Below are 25,713 nucleotides of genomic sequence, written 5' to 3'. Positions count from 1 at the left end.
GGAGTAAGCCATTTAGAACGGAGACAGGGAAACACTTTTTCTCACAGAGAGTGGTGAGTCTGTGGAATTCTCTGCCTCAGAGGGCGGTGGAGGCTGGTTCTCTGGATGCTTTCAAGAGAGAGCTAGATAGGGCTCTTAAAAATAGCGGAGTCAGGGGATATGGAGAGAAGGCAGGAACGGGGTACTGATTGAGGATGATCAGCCATGACCATATTGAATGGCGGTGCTGGCTCAAAGGGCCAAATGGCCTACTCCTACACCTATTGTTTATTGTGTGATGAGAAAATGGGATAACGGAGACCTAGAGTACGGATTCGATGGGCCGAAGGGCCTGCTTCCACGCCGTATCTCCAAAGTAAACCACCAGGTATGCCCTGATGTGACAAGGCAGTGCTACCCATCTTGGCCCGATAACACCTGATACTTCAAAGGCTGGAGCAACAAAAAAACTCTTACTCATATCCTTCGAATTACAGATTTTTCTCCATGTATGAAATGCTGCTGCCAAATCAAACCAATCTCTCTACAGATCCAACGTAAACAGCCAAGATGGAAAATGTGACGGCATTTTCTCAAATTCCAATAGGCTGGCGTCATTGGGATTGTCAGCCAACCTGATTGGGCTACCTCTGAACCAATTGGACAGTAGTCTCAGATCCAACTAATTCAAGAGTTTGAAAGCTTTGGGGAATTTTTGTGGGGTTTCCAGAACTAAACACCAGTGAGTGCAGGAAGTGGGGATTTTAAAGCCTGCAGTTTAATTTACTCCACAATCCAAAGGATGTCAGCGCATTTCAACAAGGGCCCTGCATATGGGCTGTCAGCGGAGGTGAACCGTAAGGTAGGGAGATACTGCTCTTGTATTTTCACCAGGGCAGAAACTGTGCAAGTGCAGAGCGAGGGACTTTCGGCAAACCTTGCTGGCAATTGCGATCACGCCAAGCCTCTCATTAACAATTCACATCTGATGTTTAATAGAGTTATTAGTGGCAGATGTGCAAGCATCATCTGTACAGATCATCTCGTCAGTGCTTGCAGCGAGCTGTTCAAACATTCTTTTAAATATTAGCCAGCTTGTCAATGAATGAAATGTGGCCCGCAGAAGTGTGGTGGGGGGGGGGGGGGGGGGGGGGGGTGGGGGGGGGGGAGATAAGCCAAGCTGGAGGAATTTAACCTCCTGAAGTATTGATTCTGCCAGATGCAAACAGCAGCCACCAGGTAAAATCTAAAGGGCAACTTCTGCCAAACTCCAGTCCGCAACTTATGTTCGAGAAAGGAAACATCTTCAGTGATTTGATCTGTTTGTTAGAGCAGAGTTAGTCAGAGGCAAGCTCCATGACTGAAACAGAGAGTCTGATAAACATTTGTACTTAAAACGTGTATTCGACTGGTGTGTGTTGCTGCAACCGACATTAATATAGTCTAACAGTAGTCAGATTCAGATTCAGATTCAATTTTAATTGTCATTGTCAGTGTACAGTACAGAGACAACGAAATGCATTAGTCACCGTTAGTGCAGCTCTGAATGCAGGGTGAGGTGGTTTGGGAGGAGAGCTTTATACTAACGGCAAACACCCCTGAATGAGGTGTACTATCAACTTATCGATTAATTTAGAAAAATGTAAACTTTATCTGCAAATCTCTCCTGAATCAATTCTGCAGTTTTTCCATGAACTTAACACTTTGTTCTGTTTGAATCATTTCAACTGTGAATGAAAGTTAAAAGTTAACCACTTGATCTCACTATCAGGTTCACTCAGGGTAGGGATGCTACAAGCTCATTGTAACAACTTCTATTTACATAGCAACTTCAATGTAGCTACGTTTCAAAGTGCTTCACAAAAATTAATGCAGAGCTGTACGAGTTATTGGGTGTCAAGGGCTTTGGGGACACGTGTAACCATGTATCTGTACAGTGTAAATGGCTCACGTGTAATCGCATATTGTCTTTCCGCTGACTGGATAGCACGCAAAAAAAAGCTTTTCACTGTACCTCGGTACACATGACAATACATTAAACTGAACATCAACCCTGTGCCTCCTCCAGAACAACAGGCCTCTACGGGCAAGCTAAGACTCTGTACTCGTAAACACTTTGAAACTTGAAGGGCACAAGGTGATGAGGAAAGGGCCTGTCCCACTAACAAGACTTTACAGCGACTGTCTTCGGCCTTCAAGCTCGAGGGCATTCACCTTGAAAACCTCAAGCTAGATCGACCATCAGCAATGAAACAGCAAGCCGGATCGACCGTCTGCGCATACACACACACACACACACGCACGCAAACACAGGGTCCAGGGAAAGCGGGGGAGCGCTGTCTGAAATTCATAGCCGGAAGGTAAAAGACGGCTGGCACAGTTCGGTAAGTCCTTTAGAGAGGGTGAGAGAAGGGGAGAGAAGTCCTTTAGAGAAAGGGGGAAGTCAGACAATATTTAATAAAGTTTAGCGGGCATTCATACCTTTTTTTTCTCAACGAGCATTACCTTCGATTGATTTGACTTCGACTGCCTAAAAATAGCATTACCACCTACTACAACCTACCTCAACTAAACTAAAAATACTTTTTTCCCCATGGCGACAAGGAGAGTGAGGTTGAGGGATAGAACGGCCATGATTGAATGGCAGAGTACATTCGAAGGGCCGAATGGCATAATTCTCCTCCTATGACTTACTAGAGGAGATACCTCCCTATGCTGGAGTGCTTATGATGGGGTTTAATCAGGGCAGACTTTGAGGAGCACAGAGTTCTTGGAGTAACAGGACTTGAATAATTACAGAGTTAGGGAGAGGCACAGTCTTCAAGAGATTTGAGAAAAGATGCCAATTTTAAGATCAAAGGTGAAACCCGCTGAGTATCTCCAGCATTTTTATCTACCTTCGTTTTTCCAGCATCTGCAGTTCTTTCTTAAATTTTAAGATCAAGGCTCGCTTAATCAGGACCCAGTGCAGGTCAGAAGGTGCATGGACACTGGATGAGCAAGACTTAGTGTGTGCTGGTATACAGGGAGCAGAGGTGTGAATGGTGGAGAATGCACAGCCAGCCCGTTACAACACGGGAGTGTGTTGCCCTGGTCTAGTCAAGAGGAAGCAAAGATATGAATGAGGGTTCAGCAGCACTGGAGTTCACAAAGGGGTGCAATCTGACATTGCCTATTTCTATCTCAATATACAATCTCAGCAATGTTCATGTCATAGGAGCAGAATTAGGCCATTCAGCCCTTGGAGTCTACTCCACCATTCAATCATGGCTGATCTATAGTTTGCCATTCAACCCCATTCTCTTGCCCTCTCCCCATATCCTTTGAGATTCTATAAATGGAGTAAAAGGAATTCCAAGCTCAGCTTCACTGTTAAATATGGCTTGGGGCCAGGTACAGGTAACGAGTTGATTGCTGGGAAGCTCTTCTTCTTCTTCTTGCGTATGGCGTGCACAGCCTAAAGTTGTAGGACAACCTGTTCTATTTGATCTTATTTGATTGTGCACGCCAGGTTGATTGCATTCATCGAAACAGGGTGGACTAGGTGAAGGTTGCAATCTCCCATCCCACTGGGAAGCCCGTAGGCCTGGAACTGAACTGGGGTCTAGTTCGGGGCGCTAATCCTGGGCCTCCTTGCTCCCCTGGGCCCAGGCTTTCTGGCACCAAAGGCCACACCTCACTTCCCTTTCTAGTGAACAATCAGGACCCACTAGCAAGATTCATATGACAGAGACAGAGTGTGGAAACAGGTCCTTCGTTCCACCATGTCAAGGCTGAATATTGTTCCCTATCCACACTAGGTTATGTTATGCCACATTCATATCCACTCTCTACACACCAGGAGCATTCTAGAGGGCAATTAATCTACAAACCCACATGTGTGAGGAAACTTGAGTATCTGGAGGAAAGAAGGGACTGAAGAAGGTGCCTCGGCCTGAAATGTCACCCATTCCTTCTCCCCAGAGATGCTGCTGCCTGTCCCGCTGAGTTACTCCAGCATTGGGTGGAGAGCACCTGGAGGAAAACCACACTGTCAAAGAGAGAATGTGCAAACTCCACATAGGCAGCACCCGAGGTCAGGATTGTATTTGGGTCTCTGGCATTGTGAAACAGCAGTCCAAGTGCCAGCCCTCACTGTGGTTCACAATCGAGATTACGTTATAACCAATTTAACCTACACAATACAACAGTGTTCCCCAATTACTTTATACTATAACCAATTCATAATATGGAGGCACAAGCTGCAACAAAACTACCTGCTTAGACACAAAGGGTGGGTGTGTATTTGGAGCACCAGGCTCCTGGGCGAGGCACAGGTTGATCACATGAAAGGGGAAAATCGCAGAGCTATACGTTGCAGGCAACAGAGATATAAAGTTATCGGCATACAGTACGGAAACAGGCCCTTCAGCCCAACTTGCCTATGCTAACCACGATGCCCCATCTACACTAGTCCCACCTACTAATGTTTGACCCATATCCCTCTAAACCTTCCCTATCCATGTACCTGTCCAAATGTCTTTTACACACTGTTATCATACCCGCCTCAACCACCAACTTTGAAAGCCTCTTCCATATAACCACCACTTTCTGTGTGACAAAGTTGCCTCTCAGGTTCCTATTAAATCTTTCTCCTCTCTCCTTATGACTGTCCTTTGGCTGCCAGCAAACAAACCTCTTTTACATATATTGACCCCAATATTTATATGAGCTTACCCCATGATTGGACCAGTTAAAAAGTGATCTGTTTAAATGAGACTTAAAGCTAAATGCTGAAAGCTAAAAGGTTTCAATTAAAGGTACACAAAAATGCTGGAGGAACTCAGCGGGTGAGGCAGCATCTATGGAGCGAAGGAAATAGGCAACGTTTCGGGCCGAAACCCTTCTTCAGCCTAATGTAATCCTGATCCCTATGTATCAATGCCATTGTTATGTTTATCATTATTCTTTTTGCTCTGTTTTTTATGTTTTATTTTTGTTTTTTTTTTTAAAGAAAACAATAAAAAGATTTTAAAAGAAAGAGAATTCACTTTGTTTTCCCCGTGGCCTACAGATTGCCCAGAAGTACGACCCACAAAAAGATGAGGATATTCGGAGATGGATTGAAGATGTCATTGGAGTCTCTCTTCCTGAAAGCTTAATGGAGGGGCTGAAGAATGGAATTGTACTGTGCAAGTAAGCAAATCTAAACACTATTCCAGGAACCGAGTGTTCAAGAGGAGAATGTACTCACAACCAGTACACAATAATAATAATAATAATAATAAATTTTATTTATGGGCGCCTTTCAAGAGTCTCAAGGACACCTTACAAAAATTTAGCAGGTAGAGGAAAAACATGTAAGGGGAATGAAATAAATAGTAGAGACATGACTAGTACACAAAGTAAATACAGAATTCAATACAAAACACAGTATGAGGCAATTAATGCACAGATGAAACGGGACGGCACGTGGGGCTAAGGATAGGCAGCGGTGAAGAGATGGGTCTTGAGGCAATGGTCAATGGAGCTATATTTGTCACATATGTAACTGCACAGTGAAATTCCTTTTGCATATATTTTTTACATTATATTATACATATGCAATTTTTGGCGCCATTATGCAAAGTCCGGGTCGGCCCGCCGACTCAGAGTACAAGAGCAGTTCCCGAGAACGGACGTCCCTCTCCTATCCTCATCCAGCCATCTTTGTGTCTGCAGCCGACATTGAAGGCATTACCCTGGTTCACCCTCCTAACGGCCAACTCCTCGCATCCGACGGCTCCAGCTCCCAATGAGCCTCGAGGCGGATTAACGGTCCCACTAGCCTTTGGACAGCCTCATAGTGTGTGATGAATTACCAACTACACCAGTTCTACTGAACCTACACTGTACCACCAGCCTCCAATGTCCACCTTCACGTGCAAACACTGTTATGGTCTTCCTACCCTGCAAAGCCCTACCCAGCATTGTTCTTCCTCGTCATGTAACCCATGTACCTCCACCCATTTCACCCGTCCATAAAGTGTCTCTCTACCCAGACATATTCAACCAGGCATCGCAGCCCTGATCTGCCATCAATGTGTGTCTAACCAACTGCTTATCCCAATTAGTCGGCAGTCTGTATCACTTGTGCTAGTGATACTCTCCTTCAGTGAGAAGCCAGCCACACAGTGACTTTGAGGTAACATTATCTCACAAAAGCTTAATCACTATTGCCCTTTGTTACACAGTAATGCCCCTGTCCAACTTAGGAAACCTGAACGGAAACCTCTGGAGATTTTGCGCCTCACCCAGGGTTTCCGTGCGGTTCCCAGAGGTTTGTGTCAGTCTCCCTACCTGCTTCCACTACCTGCAACCTCCGGGAACCGCACGGAAACCTTGGGTGGGGCGCAAAGTCTCCAGAGGTTTCCGTTCAGGTTTCCCAAGTAGGACAGGGGCATAATTCTTTGATGTACAAAAGGGATGTATTCTGAAATATATTTAATTAAGTGAAAATTTTGTAAACTAAAAGACTGGGTAAAATATACTGTGGGTTTTATTGGTATAACATATTGTTATGCGCAAATAATGGCACATTATTCATTACAGTGAAAAGTTGCTTCTTACACTGAAGGTACATATTCAACAGTCAATAATGTTATTGCAAAAAATTAAGCATTCATAAATCAGGGAATTATTGTATTCATATTTAAAGTTCTCATCTTGCATTTCCTTCTCTTTAAGCCTAATAAATAAACTACAACCTGGCTCCGTGAAGAAGATTAGTGACTCCCCACAGAACTGGCATCAGGTAGGGATAACAAATTGAAAGGGTGTGTGTGGGATCAGCATGGATGGAGACAAGTGGGCAAACATTCTGGGGTTTTACACTCTGCGTGGACTGGTGTGATTTGGTCTCTTTCTGCCCCATCTGTTCCCACTCCTACAGGCCATGTGTGAAGCCCCAACAAGCCTTTAATCCTTCCTATTGGTTAATATTGCTCCAACATTCCCTGCTACTTTTCCATTCCAGCAGATCCTGATTTAATCACTTCCCAGCTGGTGGCCATATGTTCAGCCTCCAACATCCTGACGTTCTGGAAATCCCTCCCTGTATCTCTCTGCCTTGCTGTTCTTTCTTCTTAACACAGACCTTCAAACTCACCTCCGAGACCTATCTATGGTCTTAAACTCATTTTTTGTGGCCTGGTTTCAAAATGTCATTGAAAATGCCCCTTGGACGCTGAAGGCTATCTAAATGCTGCCTTTTGTTCTGTTGCTTTACTGTTATAGATGCATACAGCGTTGAAACAGGCCCTTTGGCCAATCTTGCCCATGTCCCAGCTACACTAGTCCCACCTGCCTACTTTGCCCCACATCCCTCTAAACTTGGCCTATCCATGGACCTGTCTGAATATTTATTAAATGTTGCAATAGTACCTGCCTCAACGACATCCTCCGGCAACTCGTTCCATACACCCACCCTTTGTACGAAAAAGTTACCCCTCAGATTCCTATTAATTATTTTTCCCCCCCTCACCTTAAGCCTGGTCCTCGATTCACCTACTCTGGGCAAGAGATTATGTACGTCTACCTGATCTATTCCTCTCATAGAAACATAGAAAATAGGTGCAGGAGTAGGCCATTCGGCCCTTCGAGCCTGTACCGCTATTCAATATGATCATGGCTGATCATTCAACTCAGTATCCCGTACCTGCCTTCTCTCCATACCCCCTGATCCCCTTAGCCACAAAAGCCTCTCGTGCTTTTAAACACCTCTGTAAGGTCACCCGATCTTCCTGCGCTCCAAGTAATAGAGTCCCAGCCTACACAACCAACCCTCATCTTCTGTAACGTGAAGATAGACACAAAATGCAGGAGTAACTCAGTGGGACAGACAGCATCTCTAGTCTGAAGAAGGGTCTCAAACCGAAATGTCACCCATTCATTCTATCCAGAGATGCTGCCTATCCAACTGAGTTACTCCAGCATTTTGCGTTTATCTTCGGTGTAAACCAGCATCTGCAGTTCTTTCCTACAACTTGCATTTTACATGTGTAAGAAGGAACTGCAGAAACTGATTTACACCAAATGCTGGAGTGACCTAGCGGGTCAGGCAGCATCTCTGGAGAAAAGGAAAAAGTGATGTTTTGGGTCGAGACCCTTCATGCATGTTGCATGCTTGGACTTTTCAATTTTGTCTATCTTGCCATTTAACCTTGGTTCAAGAAAGATGAGGCCTTTTCTTCCTTGACAATAACGTGTCATGTAGTGAACATATTTCCAGATCCATCTGTCTACATGAGAACATAGTGGTGGGTGATGGAAACCAGGCATACTCCCACACAGCATCTGGCGGGCATTCTGCTTAGGAGGATGTCCCTGAATGTAACAGTCACACTCCATCTTATGCTCAGCACAAAACCTCAACAAGAGTCTGAAGATAAGATATACAAAAGCTCAGAGCTATACACCCAAAAAAGGCAATGCTTTTCTACAGCTTAAAATGCAGATTGACAGTAGTGGGTGGAAACTGCAGTTACTATATGTCGGTAATGCAGACATATTATTGGATATTACTACTGATTGTGAGCAATAATTTAAGAGCAGCTTGAGATTAGTTAACAAGTCTAATGCTCGAGAAGAGAAGCTATCTCAGTAACATTGCCAAGAGCAGGCCAGCAAAATAGATATCAGTTACTTCTTTATGGAGAGGAGAACATATCTATTCTAGACTCGCTTGCGGGCTTACAGACCCAATTTCAAAACTAGGCAATGCATAGAAATCGTCCCAAGGAAAAAACAGTATCTACGGAGCAACACAAACAACCAGCGTGGAATCAGAAAGCAAAGATCTGTCAGACTATGTGTCGTACTTTAAGAACGTTAGCACTCCCACATCCCACCTGGAGATAGGACTGTTTGGTCAACATTTCTAACTTTTTCGCGCCAAAACGTGGTGACACTTGTGCACTGCCTAGATGAGGTCTGCCATATACCGATTTACCTCATGATATGTAAAACAAAGCATTTCACTGTACCTAGGTACAGGTGACAACAAAGTACCATTAAAATAATTCGAAACAACACAATATCTCCTCTATTCTAAACAACCAACTGCTTGTCCTGATTTTATGTCCTACACTTAAACTAAAGGAAAAAATCTCCCAGCTCGACCTTGACGGTTCCTTTCAGAATCAAAGATAATTTTTGTTTTCATCATTGGGGGACACAGTGGTGCAGCGGTAGAGTTACTGCCTTACAGCACCTACAGCACCAGAGACCCAAGTTCCATCCCAACTACGGGTGCTGTCTGTACGTTCTCCCCGTGACCTGCAAGGGCTTCATCAGAGATCTTCGGTTTCCTCCCACACTCCAAAGACCAAGTCAAGTCAAGTCAGGTTTATTTGTTACATATAATGCCTGCGGATTGTGCAAAAAACTACAGAACAGAATAGAACAGACGTACAGGTTTGTATGTTAATTGGCTTGGTATAAATATAAATTATCCTTAAGAGTATGTAGGATAGTGTTAATGTGCGGGGATCACTGTTCCGCGCTGACTCGGTGGGCCGAAGGACCTGTTTCCGCTCTGTATCGCTAAACTAAACCTGCAGTGAGTGCAGGCCAATCTTACCCAAACTCTCTGCATACGACATACCCAAGCATTGATCTAATGAAGCTGCACAGCTTCCAGGATAAATATATCCTACCTGCAGACCAAAACTGCACACAATACTCAAGGTGCTGTACCCCAAACCTTCCCATTGGTGTGGAATTGATCCACATAACTTAAAGGAAGCCATTAGTTGAGAATAGTTGGAATAGAGGCAATCATTACTGAGAAGAACACTCTGCTCAGACTGTACAAGATTTCTTCACTTTTCTTAACTCTTAGAACCAAGGCCAATATTCCACAAATTCTTAACCCCTCTATGTGCCTTAATATTTACAGCTTATAAACTAACATTTAAAAGTTTTTCTCTATTTATAAATACAATGTTTTTCTATTCTTCACACTGAAGTAAATAATCCCACTGTTCAGCATTTAACTAATGCTCTGCTACTTTGTCAATTAACTTAGCATTTCAGTGTCTGAACAGATGGTTCTTCTCAGTAATGATTCTCTATTCTCAAATAATGGTTTCCTATTAGTTCTGTGGATCAATTACATGCCAATGGGAAGCTTGTTGGAGACAAGGTGCAAGCTTGTGGCGAGAAAGATTGTAGGAGCAATGACGAAATTGGGGACTTGTTTATAACTACAGAACGATATGCAAGGCATGCAAATGTCCTTCTCGTGATTTACTACCATATCAAAATTCAATCTGTCTAAACAGCACAGCCACGTAAACAGTGATCTAAATACACAATCTGTATACACCACCAAAGATCATAGCTCCGCTCTCTGATCTTTGATTACCACTATACTCTCAGCCATTCCAAACCTTCAGCTTCCCTTAAAGGATTTAAGAAGGAACTGCAGATGCTGGAAAATCGAAGGTAGACAAAATTGCTGGAGAAACTCAGCAGGTGAAGTTTCTCCAGCACTTTTGCTTCCCTTAAAGGATTTGCTTAAAGGATTGGACAGGCTAGACGCAGGAAAAATTTCCCGATGTTGGGAGGAGAGGGGGAATCCAGAACCAGGGGGTCACAGTTCAAGAAGGGGGTCGGCCATTTCGGACTGAGATGAGGAGAAACATTTTTGTTTAAGAAGGAACTCCAGCATTTTTGTGTACCCGAGGAAAAACTGTCAGCCAGAGAGTTGTGAATCTGTGGAATTCTCTGTCACAGAAGGCAGTGGAGGCCAATTCACTGGATGTTTTCAAGAGAGAGTTAGATATAGCTCTTAGGGCTAACAGAATCAAGAGATATGGGGAAAAAGCAGGAACAGGTTATTGATTTAGGATGATCAGCCATGATCTTATTGAATGGCGGTGCTGGCTCGAGGGACTGAATGGCCTAGTCCAGCACCTACTTTCTATGTAGTTAATTCTGCTTCCCTGTCTATCACTCTTATCCCCTACGTTTATAAAAGCAAACGATGTACCCAAGACAACAAATCACAACTCCCTACAGACCCAGTAGATCAGCAACTAACCCTCATTACCAGCAATCGACTGGTGTAAATTATATGAGAAAATACTAGAAAGATTTTGCTAAATATTTAAATAAACAGCTTCTGTTTTTATTTTAGATATCTAGCATCCGGAGTATTTGGTTTTGCATACAAATCATGTCTAGGCCAATGAGTCACAGCATTTCCAATGAATAGCAACCCCATAAATAGTAACAATGACTTAGCATTGGTCCATGTAGATAATAATCAAACCTTATAACCAGAAATATCTATTTCTAAGAAAGTCCCTATTGGTATATATGAAGAATCTCACCCCATTCTTGGCATTTTTTATACCGGTAATGATGTATCATTACTGACATTTACCCAATGGTATAACTTGCTTTTCCTTCTGTTTGCGTCATTGATCCAAATTGACTGCGGCCAATTATTTTTAGACCCACACTGGGGCTCGAGTTCTAGGTTTTATGTTTTTCTTTTGTTTTTGGAAAAAATTAGCAATTTCAGTCCTTTTTTTTTTTAAAAGGCAATAAGATGCATTACTTTTCAATCTCCAGACACACTACCACAGATACAGAGTGGAAACCGGTCCTTCGGCCCAATTTGCCCACACCGGCCAACAAATGTCCCAGCTACACTCGTCCCACCTGCCGGTGCTTAGTCCATAACCCTCCAAACCTGTCCAACTGTTTCTTAAACAATGGAATAGTCCCAGCCTCAACTACCTCCCCCAGCAGCTTGTTGTTTAAGAAGGAACTGCAGATGTTGGAAAATCGACGGTAGACAAAAATGCTCCCTCAGCAGCTTGTTCCATACACCCACCACCCAGTGCGTGGAAAAAGTTACCCCTCGGATTCCTATTAAATCTTTTCCCCTTCATCTTAAACCCATGTCCTCTGGTCCTCGATTCCCCTACTCTGGGCAAAAGACTCTGTGCATCTACCCGATCTATTCCTCTCATGATTTTGTACACCTCTATAAGATCACCCCTCATCCTCCTGCGCTCCATGGAATTGCTTACACCCAGCCTACTCAATCTCTCCCTATAGCTCACACTCACTAGTCCTGGCAACACCCTCTTAAATCTTTTCTGAACCCTTTCAAGCTTGACAATATCTTTCCTATAACATGGTGCCCAGAACTGAACACAATATTCTAAATGCAGTCTTTACAATCTGCCAGAGCTGGAGAAATTCAGCGGGTGCGGCAGCATCTATGGAGCAAAGGAATAAGTGGCGTTTCGGGTCGAGACCCTTCTTCAGACTGATGTTGTGGGGGGGGGGGGCTAGAAAAGGGAGGTTGGGTTCAAGATGGTTTCCATTTATCGAGTATAACTAGATGTTTGCTCGTTGCACCCATTGTGTTAAAATCTTTACAATATTTCTGGTGAAAGTCTTCAACAGAAATCTTAATTTCCTGTGGTTTTAATTGCAGGAAGTTTTGTTTTCCTACTTTTTTCACCTGCCTTTATACTCTTCTGATTGTCTTTGCCACTATCACACCACTAACCAGGACAGCCAATAAACAAATTCAGTGAATTTAGTTGGAAGAAATGTCCCAACTAAAAACATTGCCTATCCACTCCTTCCGCAGATGCTGCCTGACCCGCTGAGTTCCTCCAGCTCTTTGTTTTGAAAGAAATGGATTGACCAGTAGTCCACTTGCATCAATCTGAAAGCAAAACTAATTCTGCAAGCTTAAGATTTAGTATTGGTATAAATCTTATCAATAAAAAATATTTTGATGTTGAGATTTGGACTTTTATTGGGCGGAGCACCAAGGCAAATTCTTTGTATGTGAATACTTGGCCAATAAACTTACTTAATTCATTTCGTTAAAAAATAATTAAAATTGTAAAACTCAGCTCTAGTCATAGCTTTTCTAAACTTGCGTTTCAGCAGGCGATTCCTGGTAGAAACAGCTCCTAATACTGGGTATTCACTACTGCTAGAATGTGCAGCCAGTTGCTATTGGCAGCTTGGTCATCACAATTGCTTTTATTCCACAGTTGGAGAATATCGGAAACTTCCTCAAAGCAATCACAAAATATGGTGTGAAGCTTCACGACAGTTTTGAGGCCAACGACTTGTATGAGAATTGCAACTTGACCCAAGTTCAGACCACACTCATGGCCCTAGCCAGCTTGGTGAGTGCCTCTACAGTGACCACCTTAATCAAAATGCTCTGCAACTATTTAATAGAACCTCTGACCCACTCTTCTCTTGCGGCTAAGGTAATCTCTTATTTCACACAGGCAAAGACGAAAGGGTACCACACCAAAACGGATATTGGTATCAGATATGCAGAGAAGCAGCATCGCGTTTTTAATAATGAGACACTGAAAGCAGGAAAGAACATCATTGGACTTCAGGTATGGGCAGACCTTGCCATCGGGAGTGAGCCAGGTGGTGGGAAGCTATAACCAGGCAGAGGAAGGCATCATTAGTTGACTGTTTCAATTATCCATAAAGCAGGCCTTGTTCGTAAGAACAGCTACTGTGGAGGGTGACGTGGAGAAAATTAGTGATGGCTATTCCATTGGCAGATCCATGCGAGCAATCTCCTGAGAACACATGGGTGGGAGAGAGGGTAACAGCAGGCAAGGATAATAGGAGGGTGGAGATACCCAATGCAAAGTTTTGATTTAATTGAGATCATTCTATTAGCGTTAAACAAGAGGCAAATATTGTTCCTTGATTTCCCCAAATCAAGGGATATGGGGAAAAAGCAGGATTTTAGATGATCAGCAATGATCATATTGAATGGCGGTGCTGGCTCGAAGGGCTGAATGGCCTACTCCTGCACGTATATCGTTTATGTTCTGCTCTCAAAGGGAGGGACTAACCAATTAGTGTACAAACTTCACTCCATCAGTTGGGTTCTTTGCAAGACGTTGTATTCACCAACATGGCAAGTTTTCATTCCATCTATGTATCCTATTTTTCATTTGTTCTTTTTCCTTCAGATGGGGACAAATAAATTTGCCAGCCAGCAGGGTATGACAGCCTACGGTACCAGACGGCATCTGTATGATTCTAAAACCGGAGTGGAGAAGCCTCTTGACCAGACAACCATTAGCCTCCAAATGGGAACCAACAAAGGAGCATCACAGGTACGGGGAAGAGCATGCACAGGAATGAGATCAGAAAGACGTATTCAAGTGAACATTTCAGATACAGCATGGATACAGGCCCTACAAAGTCCACACCAACCATCCATCACCCCTTCACACTAATTCCCACTTTCTAGTCTATTCCCGACACACAAGGGCAATTTTCAGAGGCCAATTAACCTACAAACATGCATATAATCGGGATGTGGGAGCACCTGAAGGAAGCAGGGAGGATGTGCAAAAGCCACACTGATAGCAACAGAGGTTGGGATCAAACCCGGGTCTCTGTTGCTGTGAGGCAGTTCTACCAGCTGCGCCACACTTGTGTGACAATGGAATCTCATCATCCTCCAATTCTTCAATAGAATTGTTAACTGTGGAATAATCCTGTTACTGCAGTGTGCTGTTCCTATAATTCCAATAGACACTAATGGAAAAGATGATAGTGGAGGATATTGGTATGGTTGAATGGGAGTGGAGAATATGGCAGGGGATGGAGGAGGTTGGAAGAACTATATAGATGTTGCAGGTTATGAACAAGGTCACAATGGTAACTCAATGGATGTGGAAGATTGGGTGAGAAATAGTACAGTTTACACTGATCATTTTCCAACCTATTTGATTGTTGTTTTTAGGCTGGAATGACAGCACCGGGGACACGGAGACACATTGTTGACAGCAAGATGGGCACTGAAAAATTCGACTCCAGTATCGTGTCACTACAGATGGGAACAAATCAGGGGGCCTCACAGAAAGGAATGACTGTGTATGGGCTAAGCCGGCAGGTATTTGACGCAAAGTACTGCTCCCCTTCCAACTTCCCCAACGAAGACGGCATCCAGTTGGCCAGCGACTCAGAATACAGCGAGTGCGAATACCCAGACTACAAACAAATCCAGTCCACGGATGGCAATCGCCCAAGGCAAATCTATCAGGACTTTGAGTAAGAACGCAGCGATACTGCTTAATGGACTGACTTGTGCAAATGTGCATTGCAGCCTTATGTATCCCTTCACTACAATGCTCTATGCTCAGTGAAAGCCTCCCCCCATCTATACCCATGTGTTAACCCTGGCCACTGCTACACAGAACACTTCCCTGCCAATGCACACTGCTGCAGAAACCCATGGCCAGCACCAATACCAAAAATGAATAGGCAGACACCCCATTTTGCTATCCACCCGAGCCAGTGACGGGCCGGCCAATGAACATGAAATTATGGGAGAAAGCAAGAAAATGCAATCATTGGCAAAAGGCTATGCAATGATTGGGTTAGATCTGGTTTAAAGAGCTTAAACATATCAGGTGTTGTAGAACAATCCCAAATCTTCAATCACATACTCAGAATGAGTTTGAGTGTTATTATCAGACTGATATATTTTGTACAGGACTGGATTTCCAATTCCAATATATACCAGAGGGTAATTTAGCGATTCAACATTCATTCCCACCCTCTCCACCTGAACCATCGGTTATTCTAACATTGCCATGTTGTATGATTAACAGTATGGATACTGGTGGATTTAAATATACAATTACAACTCTTGTAAAAGATGGAGCCCGGTGTCACTGGGAATGTGGGCTGTTTCATTAAGCCAACTTTGATAACGTTGAGTTTCCATCATAGTATAATGTTTATGCTGCTAAACAAGCACTGAGAAAACCATCACTAAGGGTTAAACCATCTTAACCAACTCAGCACTAATCCAGTAACCACAGAAAAAGCAGGAAACGATATATGGACTTTAGAAGCGCCTAGATTAGTTTCTTGATTTAGAGAAGCTTTTTTTTTTATTTTTTTAAAGCAATGCATCAACTATCTATATCCAGCATAACTAACAGTTGGAGATCCAGAATTTAATCTGCTCCAAAACACTTGCCTTTTCAATCTCGAACCCTCCCCCCCAGATTTAGACAAACATCAGAGTTGAACTTTGCAAGAACAGCAAAGGCTGAGATCAGGCTTTATTGGAACTTTAGCCGGCTTACTCTTTGTACAGAAGCACATCCAACCAAAGGACATGTGATCAACCTTACACAGGTGAACAGAGGTTAATATTTATATTCAATAAAACTGTGACAGCGTCAACTGTAACATGGGCAACTATTTTCTTACTTTGTTCATTGTGAAGATGCAAAAATGTAGCAGACCAAGGCCTGAAATCAGATTCAGCCAAGGAGCACATATTTCATAAAATACTCCTATTAGCTTAAAACAATCTATAACCAAGTCTCTCAGGCTGAGCTTCAGCTGTGCCCTGCCTCCCTGCACAGACCTAACACTGGGCACAAGTTTTGGTATCAATTCCCCAGTTTAATGTCCACCTGGCTGCCACTGCAGAATAAGTCAATGGGTAATGAAAGAGTGGTAAACAAAACTACACCAGTGTTTAACCAATCATATCTGGAAACCTTCAGGTGCTATCAATTCTTTGTTTGATGTTCAGGCATGTGATAGTTTGACAGCAGTGATTGAACTGTTAATCTCCTGTGACTAATTAAAAGTCCTTTTACTGCAGTAAACTGAATGTGAAATGTCTGTTGTTGTTCTACACTAGAGTGCATCAAGCGTAATGAATCCAAAGCATACACTATTTAATAAATCCATAGCATACCACATCACTCAGTGTTGGTTAATAAATTCTGAGTGTACATTTTAAATTTGACATTGGAGCAACCTGGTATAATTTATTTTACAAAACACTTCGGGACCGCTCCACAAAAGGCTGAATTGTGCACAGCATCCAAAGTGTTACACAAAGGCTCCCGACTAACATACGTCTTGCAATCCCACTTTGCATACACACGTCATACAGGTATGTCACCCGAACGGACAAGAGTGAACAAGGAAAATGGAGGAGGAAAGAAAGGAAGAAGGAGCCGAGAGATAGGAGGACTAAGAAAGGAGGGATAAGAGTGATAGAGAGGGAAGCAGAATGGACCAAAAAGAGCTGATCAGGATGCAAGTTGGGGGCAAGGAAAAGAAAGAACAGTTGTGCATTTATGTATCCACGAAATGTTCCACATTTGGATGTCCATCACGTTGGACCAAGACCTCACTCTGTCAAGATCTGTGGCAGCTAGTAGGCAATGACCACCCGACATCAAGATTAACAGACATCTTTCATACCTTAAAACAAAAATGGAACCAAGTCATCCTCACCCCAAGAAGATAGAATCTGAATAGCAACCAACCATTCCCATTTTGGAAGGGCAATGATAACCTATTAAAATGAAAGAGCACACAAAGTGAATGGAAGAATTCTAAACTTTTAATAACACCCTGAAACCATCCAAAGTATTACAGAAAATTCCACATTAACTATTATTTACAGTCAGCAAAAAAAAAAGCACTGCCAAGTAAAACACACAGTACTTGAGGCAAAACTATTGGTTTGCTGCTTCACAGGCATCGATCCAATCACTGTATACATCCACTGGCTCCGACAGATCTGAGCAACCGTTAAGGAAAAGACTTGTGCAAGGAAGTGAATACTAACAATTAAATATCATCCAAGTTTTACACAGCAAGTGACATGACCTCTCCAAGATAGGCACGGGGGTTCCAAGGAGATTTTTTGAGCTGGAGGGGATGGAGGCAAGACCATAAAACATATTTAAACTCAATTGATTTTCACATCTAAACCAGTCTATGGCCACAAGAGATTACAGATGCCAGAAACTTGAGCAAAAAAGACCAGAGAAGAACCCCATCTCAGAACATAATTTGTCCATTTCCCTCCATAGATGCTGAATGACCCAGGTTCATCTTGACCCGAAACGTTGCCCATTTCCTGCGCTCCATAGATGCTGCCTCACCCACTGAGTTCCTCCAGCATTTTTATCTACCCAAGTTCATCCAGCAGTTTGTTATTTGCTTTATGGCTGCAATGTTCTGTGTGAACAGAACTAAATATGGCTTATGAGAAACAAAAAACTGCAGATGCTGGTTTACAACAACAACAAAAAAATGCTCAGCAGGTCAGGCAGCATATTTGGATATGGGTTAGGATGCAATCTGCGGAGTTTTGGGAAGATGCTGACTTACAGTGAAAGGCAATAGAAGACAGACTAGGGACTTTGGAAAGAGAACTGCAGATAACAACAAACTGATCATCTGGACGGCTACATTAACATATTGGTGATGCAAAGCTGGAAAAGCTTAGCCTAGGAGGTGACCAAAACAATGCTCTAGTAGGAGACCAAAACAATGATCTTTGTCAAATGCTGCAAATGCAATTCACACTGCCCCAATTCCATCTACCTGTCCCACAGTCCCCAACAGGCCATGATCCATCTTATTCACGCCCGTACTGAGCTCTAAACCCACACACTTCACAACAAAAATAAAACAAGCTATATCCATGTTCACAACAATATCCACCTCCAACTTCCTTTTCTTTAAATTCCTTCATTTAGTTCTCTTCGTTTTTAGTTTTAGAGACACAGCACGGAAACAGGCCCTTTGGCCCACAGGGTCAGCGCCGACCAGTGATCCCCGCATATTAACACTATCCTACACATACTAGGGATAATTTTTTTACATTTACCAAGCCAATTTACCTACATACCTGTACGTCTTTGGAGTGTGGGAGAAAACCGAAGATCTTGGAGAAAACCCACGCAGTTCACGGGGAGAACGTACAAACTCCGTACAAACAGCACCCGTAGTCGGGATGGAACCCGGGTCTCTGGCGCTGTAAGGCAGCGACTCTACCACTGCACCACCGTGCCGCCCCTGGAATTCCTCTTGGAATGCCGAGGATTAGCCAGTATATATTTCCCATTCCAGTTGCCTCCTTCTACTTCAACCCATCTTATTCAAATCTTATCAACAACTCAAAACTGTGATCCACAGAGCTCCCGCAAGTTATGTCACAACCTGGGCAACAATACACAGCAGTAACAAATGACACAGAAATGAATTGTCCCAAAACATCTCTCACCACTTGTATTTAAACAAGGATACATGTTATTGGCGTCTGGAATTCTTCTAAACATACGGTGCAGGATATGATACCCGTGTTCCGCGCACGGTCCCTGGAAAACGGAAGGGAAGAAAACAATGTAAACAAGTAACACTTTAAAAACTTAATATAGACATGATCAATACATGCTATGTAAGAAATAGAAGTATTATTCTGCAAGATAGGAGTATTACCAGGTGAAGAAATATTGACAATATATACTTGACTTTGTAAGCACCGACATTACTTTTCTAGCTTGTAATCTTTGGTAGAAATAGTAAATTAATTACAATTACTCCCCTCCTAGTCTACTGTAAAAGTCACAATATCAAGATCAGACATTCCAGCTGCACTAGCAACTTAGACAGAAACCCAGAGTTAAAGTACAACTTGGTCTGATTGGGTCTAAACTACAAAATCATATAGAATCTTTAAAAACTGTCCATACATTTAATTCTCTCATAAAGGAAAATGAATTATTTTATTTCATTATGTCAAAAGGATATCAAATGATATTGAGTATGCACTAAAAGGGGACTTAAATGTGTTTTATACCGTTAATTTAAAATGGATATTTCTTGATGTACAAAGAACTCCATCCAAAGGAATTTGTCAATGCACTTCTTCAAGAGATGGGAGTCACGGTGTCGCATGTGCTACATTTCACAACTGCTTTATTTCACTCAGAGTTTAACATTTACACAATACTAAAAGATATAATCCAGCCTACAGATAACAAAGGCCACTAAAACAACTCCTAGTGATAAAGAATGGAAACCAGCATTCTGATCTTTAACGTGCTCACTCCTACCACCACAACCCACATTCCCCCCCCCCCCCCCCCCCCCCCCCCCCCCCATACACACACACTCCTTCCCACCCTCCCTGCCCCATCTGCCAATTCAACTAGGTATAGGTACAACAAATGTACCAGGTCCAAAACACATCACTACCTATAGTGATATTCCAGACTCGGACTAAAGCGGTACACCACCCAAAGACACATATGCCAACGTAGGCATCATACACTTACATCTTAACATCGCATGACTTTTCGTGGTTACAAAATGGACAAGTGAACTGTGTTTCTAACGTGCCAAGCACTTTCTTCTTGGTTGGAGGCTTTCTCTTCGATTTCCTGCGGCCCATTGGAACTTCTGCAAGACACAGTGGGAAATACTTCAAAACTTCTGACAATATTGTAACCATACATAGTAATAAAAAGGCTGGTGTGACTGCTTGTTCCACATCTGCGGAGAATTATGAGCACCCTATTGGGTCACAGGGTTACTGTATGCCCTTCACAAACATCACTGAAATGTTGTCATGGCTTGGGTAGAGGGAAATGTAACATCTCCCACAGAACCATCAGAGACCTCCATTACACAGCGAGTGATTAGAAATAGGAAAGTCCATGGGTAAAGACAATTTTGAAACTAAGTTGAGAATTATAATAATATCGAGTGAGAATGGGAGTGTATTTAGGTAGAGACAAATGAAACTGGATCCAAGTTAAGAAAGCAGCAAGATCTTGGACAATCTCAAGTTTATAAAAAGATTGAGTAAGGCATCTCTACTGCAAGTCCAGTCCTTTCAGAAAGATTATATGAGATGGGTTACACAATCATCCACTGTGTGAATCTTAACTCAATACTTACTGAACTCGAGGGCTTGTGTATTTTGGGACATCAAATATCCTTTTTTAAGTTATCCAAATAATAAATAGTCAAGGCTACAGTTAGTTACTGAAGCAGAGACTATTTCAATATTAAATTGGATTGGCAAATGGAATTTGAAAAATAAAAGGGTTTCACAAACACAACGGGCACAAGTATCATTAGGAATATGAGTAGAATTAGGCCATTTGGCCCATCAAGTCTACTCCACCATTCAATCATGGCTGATCTATCCCTCCTCCTAGCCCCATTCTCCTGCCTTCTCCCCATAACCTCCGACACCTGTATTATTCAATAATCTATCTCTGCCTTACAAATATCCACTGACGTGTGGCCTCCACAGCCTTCTGTGGCAAAGAATTCCAGATTCACCATCCTCTGACTAAATAATTTTTTCCTCATCTGAAAAAAGTCAAAATGGAGCAGAACCCTATTACCATGTCGATAGTTCTGGGCACCCACAGCCTTTTTTAAAATAACCTATCTGACTAACTATGTGTCGAGTCTCTAAACCACAAATTGAGACCCTGTACAAATATAGAACACACTTTCTCCAACCATTTAGAGCCAATACCCGAGCTTAGAAGGTGGAGAAGAAACAACAAGTTTAAGGCCTCCACATTTAGGCACTTCTCTAGTTTACACAACTAAAATATGCACCTTTAGCACCAACTTTGTCAGAACATTGATGTCTGAAACTATCCAGATTAGGTTAGGGGCCCCGGATTTAGCTGGGAGTGATACATGGGCCTGTGCAAATGGAGTGATCACCCGGGCAACCTCTCATACCAGATCTGCCTGCAGCAAACATTAGCTTTTCCAATGTGCCATTTTACTGCAAACTTTCAATGGAGTTGTGACATCTTGAAGCAATATCAACTCACAAACCAGCTTATCAAGGTTTAAAAGGGAAGAACCCAAGCATTAAACAGCCCTAACTAATCTCAGGTTACAAGTCCAAGTTATAAATTGCAGCTAAAGCCTCTATAAATGTCAGCATTGTTATCACAATATCCACAGAATAATATTTCAACAACCATGGTTGGTTTTACTGGTTCTGGTAAGTACATTGACCTGTAACAAAATAAAAAAGCACTTTTAGAATTGTTAAATGTTCTGGGTTTCATAGATTTATCGAATCCCACAAACAAAGGGAGTCTTAGTGAAAGGGTGAACACAGGTGAAAGTGGACTGGCACCCCCCCGCCTCCCGCCTCCCCTAAAGAGCACTAGATGGTGAGGGTTTCCCCCATCAGTGTGAACAGTTGGTAATTTCATCTGCTTGATCTCTAATACACGAGACTCACATAGATGGAAATCTGGTGCAGTGGAAAAGCCATTGCCGTCAGGCCATTCGAGGAGAATCATCCCAAGTGAATGGCAGTACTGACCTGTGCAGCAATGCAATACCAACTCAACACTTTGCCAAATCCACTGCGGCTTTGGTTCAAAATGTCGGCTTCAGTTCAGTATATCAGCAACTCATGGCTGTAAACTTTTCATGAGAATTTTCCAGCAGCATTCCACCCCTGTGAAAAGACAGGGATTTCAATGAGTACATGTGCAGTGTGACACACAACCATGTTTCCAACAGAAAATGGAAGGTGATTATCTTATTCCCCTTCCTTCACTTGGCATTGCCCAAACCGTTATAATCTGATATGCCATGCTGCATGTAACCCCAAGGCAAAGCTGCAGTGCATGCAAGTGGCACTTCTGATACAAAAATTGGACACAAACACCTTCAGGGGAAGAGAGGCTGAGAGGGACAGTACTCTGTGGAAGGGACAGATTGGGTACATTGTCACAGGGGCCATCACTCAGAAGCAACATTAAACAAAGTCTCACATCTTGAATACGATCCCAGGAGTTAGCCTCCATGTTCTAGCCAAGGCATTTTTCCCCACACAATCAACAAGCCAGATTACCTAGATTATATTACCAACAGATGCCCTCTGTGCTGGTCAATTACTAGCCTCCAAATAAAAGTACTGTATATTTAAAAGGAATATAAAAATAATAATAATAATAAATACTTTATTGATCCCCTCAGGGAAATTCAGAGGGAAATAAGCTAACCTGCAGTCACACCCATATAAAGTAAATTGTAATCAAATAAAAATTGCCCTCCTCACGATTATAAAAATACACTGATAGCTGGATGGACATTTGGATGCAATGGAGCCGACAGGGCCAAACAGATGTAACAGTGGAGAACAGCAACATAACCCAGTGATGGAACAAGAGTAGTCATCATGGGAGGGCACCAGAGAGGGAAACATAGAAAATAGATGCAGGAGTAGGCCATTTGGCCCTTTGAGCCAGCACTACCTCTGAATATGATCATGGCTGATCATCCAAAATTCTGGCTTTTCCCCCCATATCCCCCGATTCCCTTAGCCCTAAGAGCTAAATCTAACTCTTTCCTGAAAAGGACAGCCAAGTAAGAGGTTCATTAACATTGATGGCATGTGCCAAAATATTATTGTGGGTACAGTGCATGAACGTTACATTAACCTCTGAAACTGTGATGTGATTGTGGAGTTGGGGGGAGGAGGGGGAGAAGCTTTGGAATCACTGAAATAATAATAATATAAAAGCTAAAAACATTCAACTGGTCAGATAACTTATCCTGAAAGACAAAATGAGCTAATGTTTCAGGTTGTCAGGAAGAATCCTAGAGGAGACCTAAAGATATATCATCAGGTATCTATCTACCTGTACACTGTGAATGGCTCGATTGTATTGCCTTCCAGAACAAGGGGTCACAGTTTAAGGATAAGGGGGAAATCTTTTAGGACCGAGATGAGGAAAACGTTTTTTACACAGAGAGTGGTGAATCTGTGGAATTCTCTGCCACAGAAGGTAGTTGAGGCCAGAGTTCATTGGCTATATTTAAGAGGGAGTTAGATGTGGCCCTTGTGGCTAAAGAGGTCAGGGGGTATGGAGAGAAGGCAGGTACGGGATACTAAATTGGATTATCAGCCATGATCACATTGAATGGCGGTGCATGGCCTACTCCTGCACCTATTTTCTATGTTTCTATGCCTTTCCGAGATAAGAACTTTTTTCACACAGAGAGTGGTGAATCTCTGGAACTCTCTGCCACAGATGGTAGTCGAGGCCAGGTCATTGGCTATATTTAAGAGGGAGTTAGATGTGGCCCTTGTGGCTAAGGGGATCAGGGTGTATGGAGAGAAGGCAGGTACGGGATACCGAGTTGGATGATAAGCCATGATCATATTGAATGGCGGTGCAGGCTCGAAGGGCCGAATGGTCTCTACTCCTGCACCTATTTTCTATGTTTCTATGCCTTTCCTGAGGCTGCTATTAAAGCTTTCCAGTGGTGCACGTGACAATAAACTAAACTAAACTATAAAGGAATATAAATAATAATAATAATAAATACTTTATTGATCCCCTCAGGGAAATTCAGAGGGAAATAAGCTAACCTGCAGTCACACCCATATAAAGTAAATAAAATAAACTAAACTAAACTAAAGGCCGAGGCGCCCGGACACAGCTCACCCGGTCCAAGAAGCAGAGCTGGGTCGAGGCTGAAGCCTCAGCTATCACAAGGTCTGAGCATGGGGCGTTGGACCTGAAGCAGTACACGGATGGTTGCCTGTAGCTGGGATTACAGTCAGGCCGGGACCACTGACTTCAGGCCAAAGATCCTCCGCTATAGGATCTTTGCTTCAGGCCACGCTGTCAGCTGGCCCCGCCCATTTGGTTGCTGCACCGCCCATTGGCCGCCCAGCCTGTCGATCAACGCATTATCCCGCCCTCTCATTAACTAGCGCGCTTCCCATTGGCTGCCACGTATCACAGTCACAGCCCCTCATTAGCTGGCCCTCTTCTCATTGGATGTCCCGCCGGTCGATCACGGCGTTCCACCCGCCCCTTACTCGCTCTCTCGCTTCCCGTTGGCTGCCAGGACTGCCCATCACGGCGAGCCCGCCCATTCATCAGCTAGCCGACGTCTCATTGGCTGCCACACACAACAATCAGGCTGTGCCCGCCCCCCTCGCTAGCTCCCGCCCCCCCCCCCCCGCCGCTGCATCCTACAGGTTAACGGTGCCGTCCATCACACACATTCACCCCCTCGCCCCGACCGCAATGGCCGCGCACCGGGTGCCCACAGCGTGTCCACAAGTGGGACAGCAAAGACTTGTGCGTGTTTGTGTGGCCGGTACCTGGGCTCCAGGTCTATCCGTCGCCGCCACCGTCGCCTCCAGCCGCTCCCGCGCTCTTCCGGCCCGCGCTTTCCCCCCTCCGAGCAGCGACAGGCCTTTTGCTCCGCGCACCGGAAGTCCCGCCTCCCTCCCCGCCCATTGGCTGACGGCTGGCTAAACCCAGCGTTGATTGGCGGGGGGGTGTTGTCAATTATCCGCCAGGGAGGCGGGTCTTGCGGCACAGACCGGAAGTCCCGCCTCTCCCCTCCGCCCATTGGCCGCGGGCCGTGTAGACCCCGCACTGATTGGTGAGAGTCGTTGTCATTCATCCGCGGGGGCGGGGCCGCCCGACCGTTGCTTTTGAATTGCAGGCGCGCGCGCGCGAGAAGGAGGGAGGTCGTAGGTCGTCGGTCGTCTGTGGTCGTCGGATTTCGGATTTCGGATTTCGGATTTCGGATTTCAGACTTTTACCTCAGACAACTTCATTTTTCACCTGGAGTGGGAGATTGCAACCTTCACGTGTTCCGCCCTATTTCGACTAATAATGCAATCAACCCGGCGTGCACAATCAAATAAGATCAAATAGAACAAGTTGTCCTACATACGCAAGAAGCAGAATTCTTCCCTCGCAATCCCTTCACCCCAACTTCCATATACCCTTCGCACTCCACGCATATGTACCAATGTATGCGTATCCTGGGATATCAGGACTGTCTTATGAAGAAAGACTGGATAGACTTGGTTTATACTCTCTAGAATTTAGA

At 43.6% G+C, this 25,713-nt stretch overlaps 2 protein-coding genes across 6 annotated transcripts; one reads left to right on the top strand and one right to left on the bottom strand.

Moving 5' to 3' along the window:
- Positions 1–611: 611 nt before the first annotated feature.
- Positions 612–17,553, top strand: cnn1b (calponin 1, basic, smooth muscle, b). Of its 2 annotated transcripts, XM_055664287.1 has the most exons (7): positions 625–841; positions 5,033–5,154; positions 6,685–6,751; positions 13,029–13,166; positions 13,275–13,391; positions 13,986–14,132; positions 14,768–17,553. In XM_055664287.1, the coding sequence occupies exons 1-7, from the start codon at positions 782–784 to the stop codon at positions 15,077–15,079; spliced, it is 963 nt and encodes a 320-aa protein (XP_055520262.1). In that variant the 5' UTR covers positions 625–781; the 3' UTR covers positions 15,080–17,553. The 2 variants fall into 2 exon arrangements, with proteins under 2 accessions (XP_055520261.1, XP_055520262.1); XM_055664286.1 differs by having other exon boundaries at positions 612–841; positions 13,029–13,391.
- Positions 17,386–25,122, bottom strand: elof1 (elongation factor 1). 4 transcript variants are annotated; one of them, XM_055664288.1, is made up of 5 exons: positions 24,971–25,122; positions 22,166–22,303; positions 20,133–20,256; positions 19,102–19,172; positions 17,386–17,584 (listed from the first exon to the last, which is right to left on the bottom strand). In XM_055664288.1, exons 3-5 carry the CDS (start codon positions 20,246–20,248, stop codon positions 17,520–17,522), a joined length of 252 nt encoding a protein of 83 aa, XP_055520263.1. In that variant the 5' UTR covers positions 20,249–20,256; positions 22,166–22,303; positions 24,971–25,122; the 3' UTR covers positions 17,386–17,519. The 4 variants fall into 4 exon arrangements, with proteins under 4 accessions (XP_055520263.1, XP_055520265.1, XP_055520264.1 ...); XM_055664290.1 differs by lacking the exon at positions 24,971–25,122 and adding an exon at positions 24,303–24,423; XM_055664289.1 differs by lacking the exon at positions 22,166–22,303 and having other exon boundaries at positions 24,971–25,121.
- Positions 25,123–25,713: the final 591 nt, after the last annotated feature.

Source organism: Leucoraja erinacea, chromosome 39 (assembly GCF_028641065.1).
Source record: "Leucoraja erinacea ecotype New England chromosome 39, Leri_hhj_1, whole genome shotgun sequence".
In the NCBI taxonomy this organism is placed as follows: domain Eukaryota; kingdom Metazoa; phylum Chordata; class Chondrichthyes; order Rajiformes; family Rajidae; genus Leucoraja; species Leucoraja erinaceus.
Note: the sequence above shows the minus strand (reverse complement) of the source record. Positions and strands in the feature narration are given on the sequence as shown.

Bases quoted from the DNA above. Each gene is read 5' to 3' on its own strand.
- cnn1b (XM_055664286.1), top strand. From the start codon at position 782: ATGTCAGCGCATTTCAACAAGGGCCCTGCATATGGGCTGTCAGCGGAG. The intron at 13,392-13,985 runs GTATGGGCAGAC...TTTTTCCTTCAG, and splicing joins AGAACATCATTGGACTTCAG to ATGGGGACAAATAAATTTGC. The intron at 14,133-14,767 runs GTACGGGGAAGA...TGTTGTTTTTAG, and splicing joins CCAACAAAGGAGCATCACAG to GCTGGAATGACAGCACCGGG.
- elof1 (XM_055664288.1), bottom strand. From the start codon at position 20,248: ATGGGCCGCAGGAAATCGAAGAGAAAGCCTCCAACCAAGAAGAAAGTG. The intron at 19,173-20,132 runs GTAAGTGTATGA...TCCGTTTTCCAG, and splicing joins AAGTCATGCGATGTTAAGAT to GGACCGTGCGCGGAACACGG. The intron at 17,585-19,101 runs GTATCCTTGTTT...ACGGTTGCTCAG, and splicing joins ATTCCAGACGCCAATAACAT to ATCTGTCGGAGCCAGTGGAT.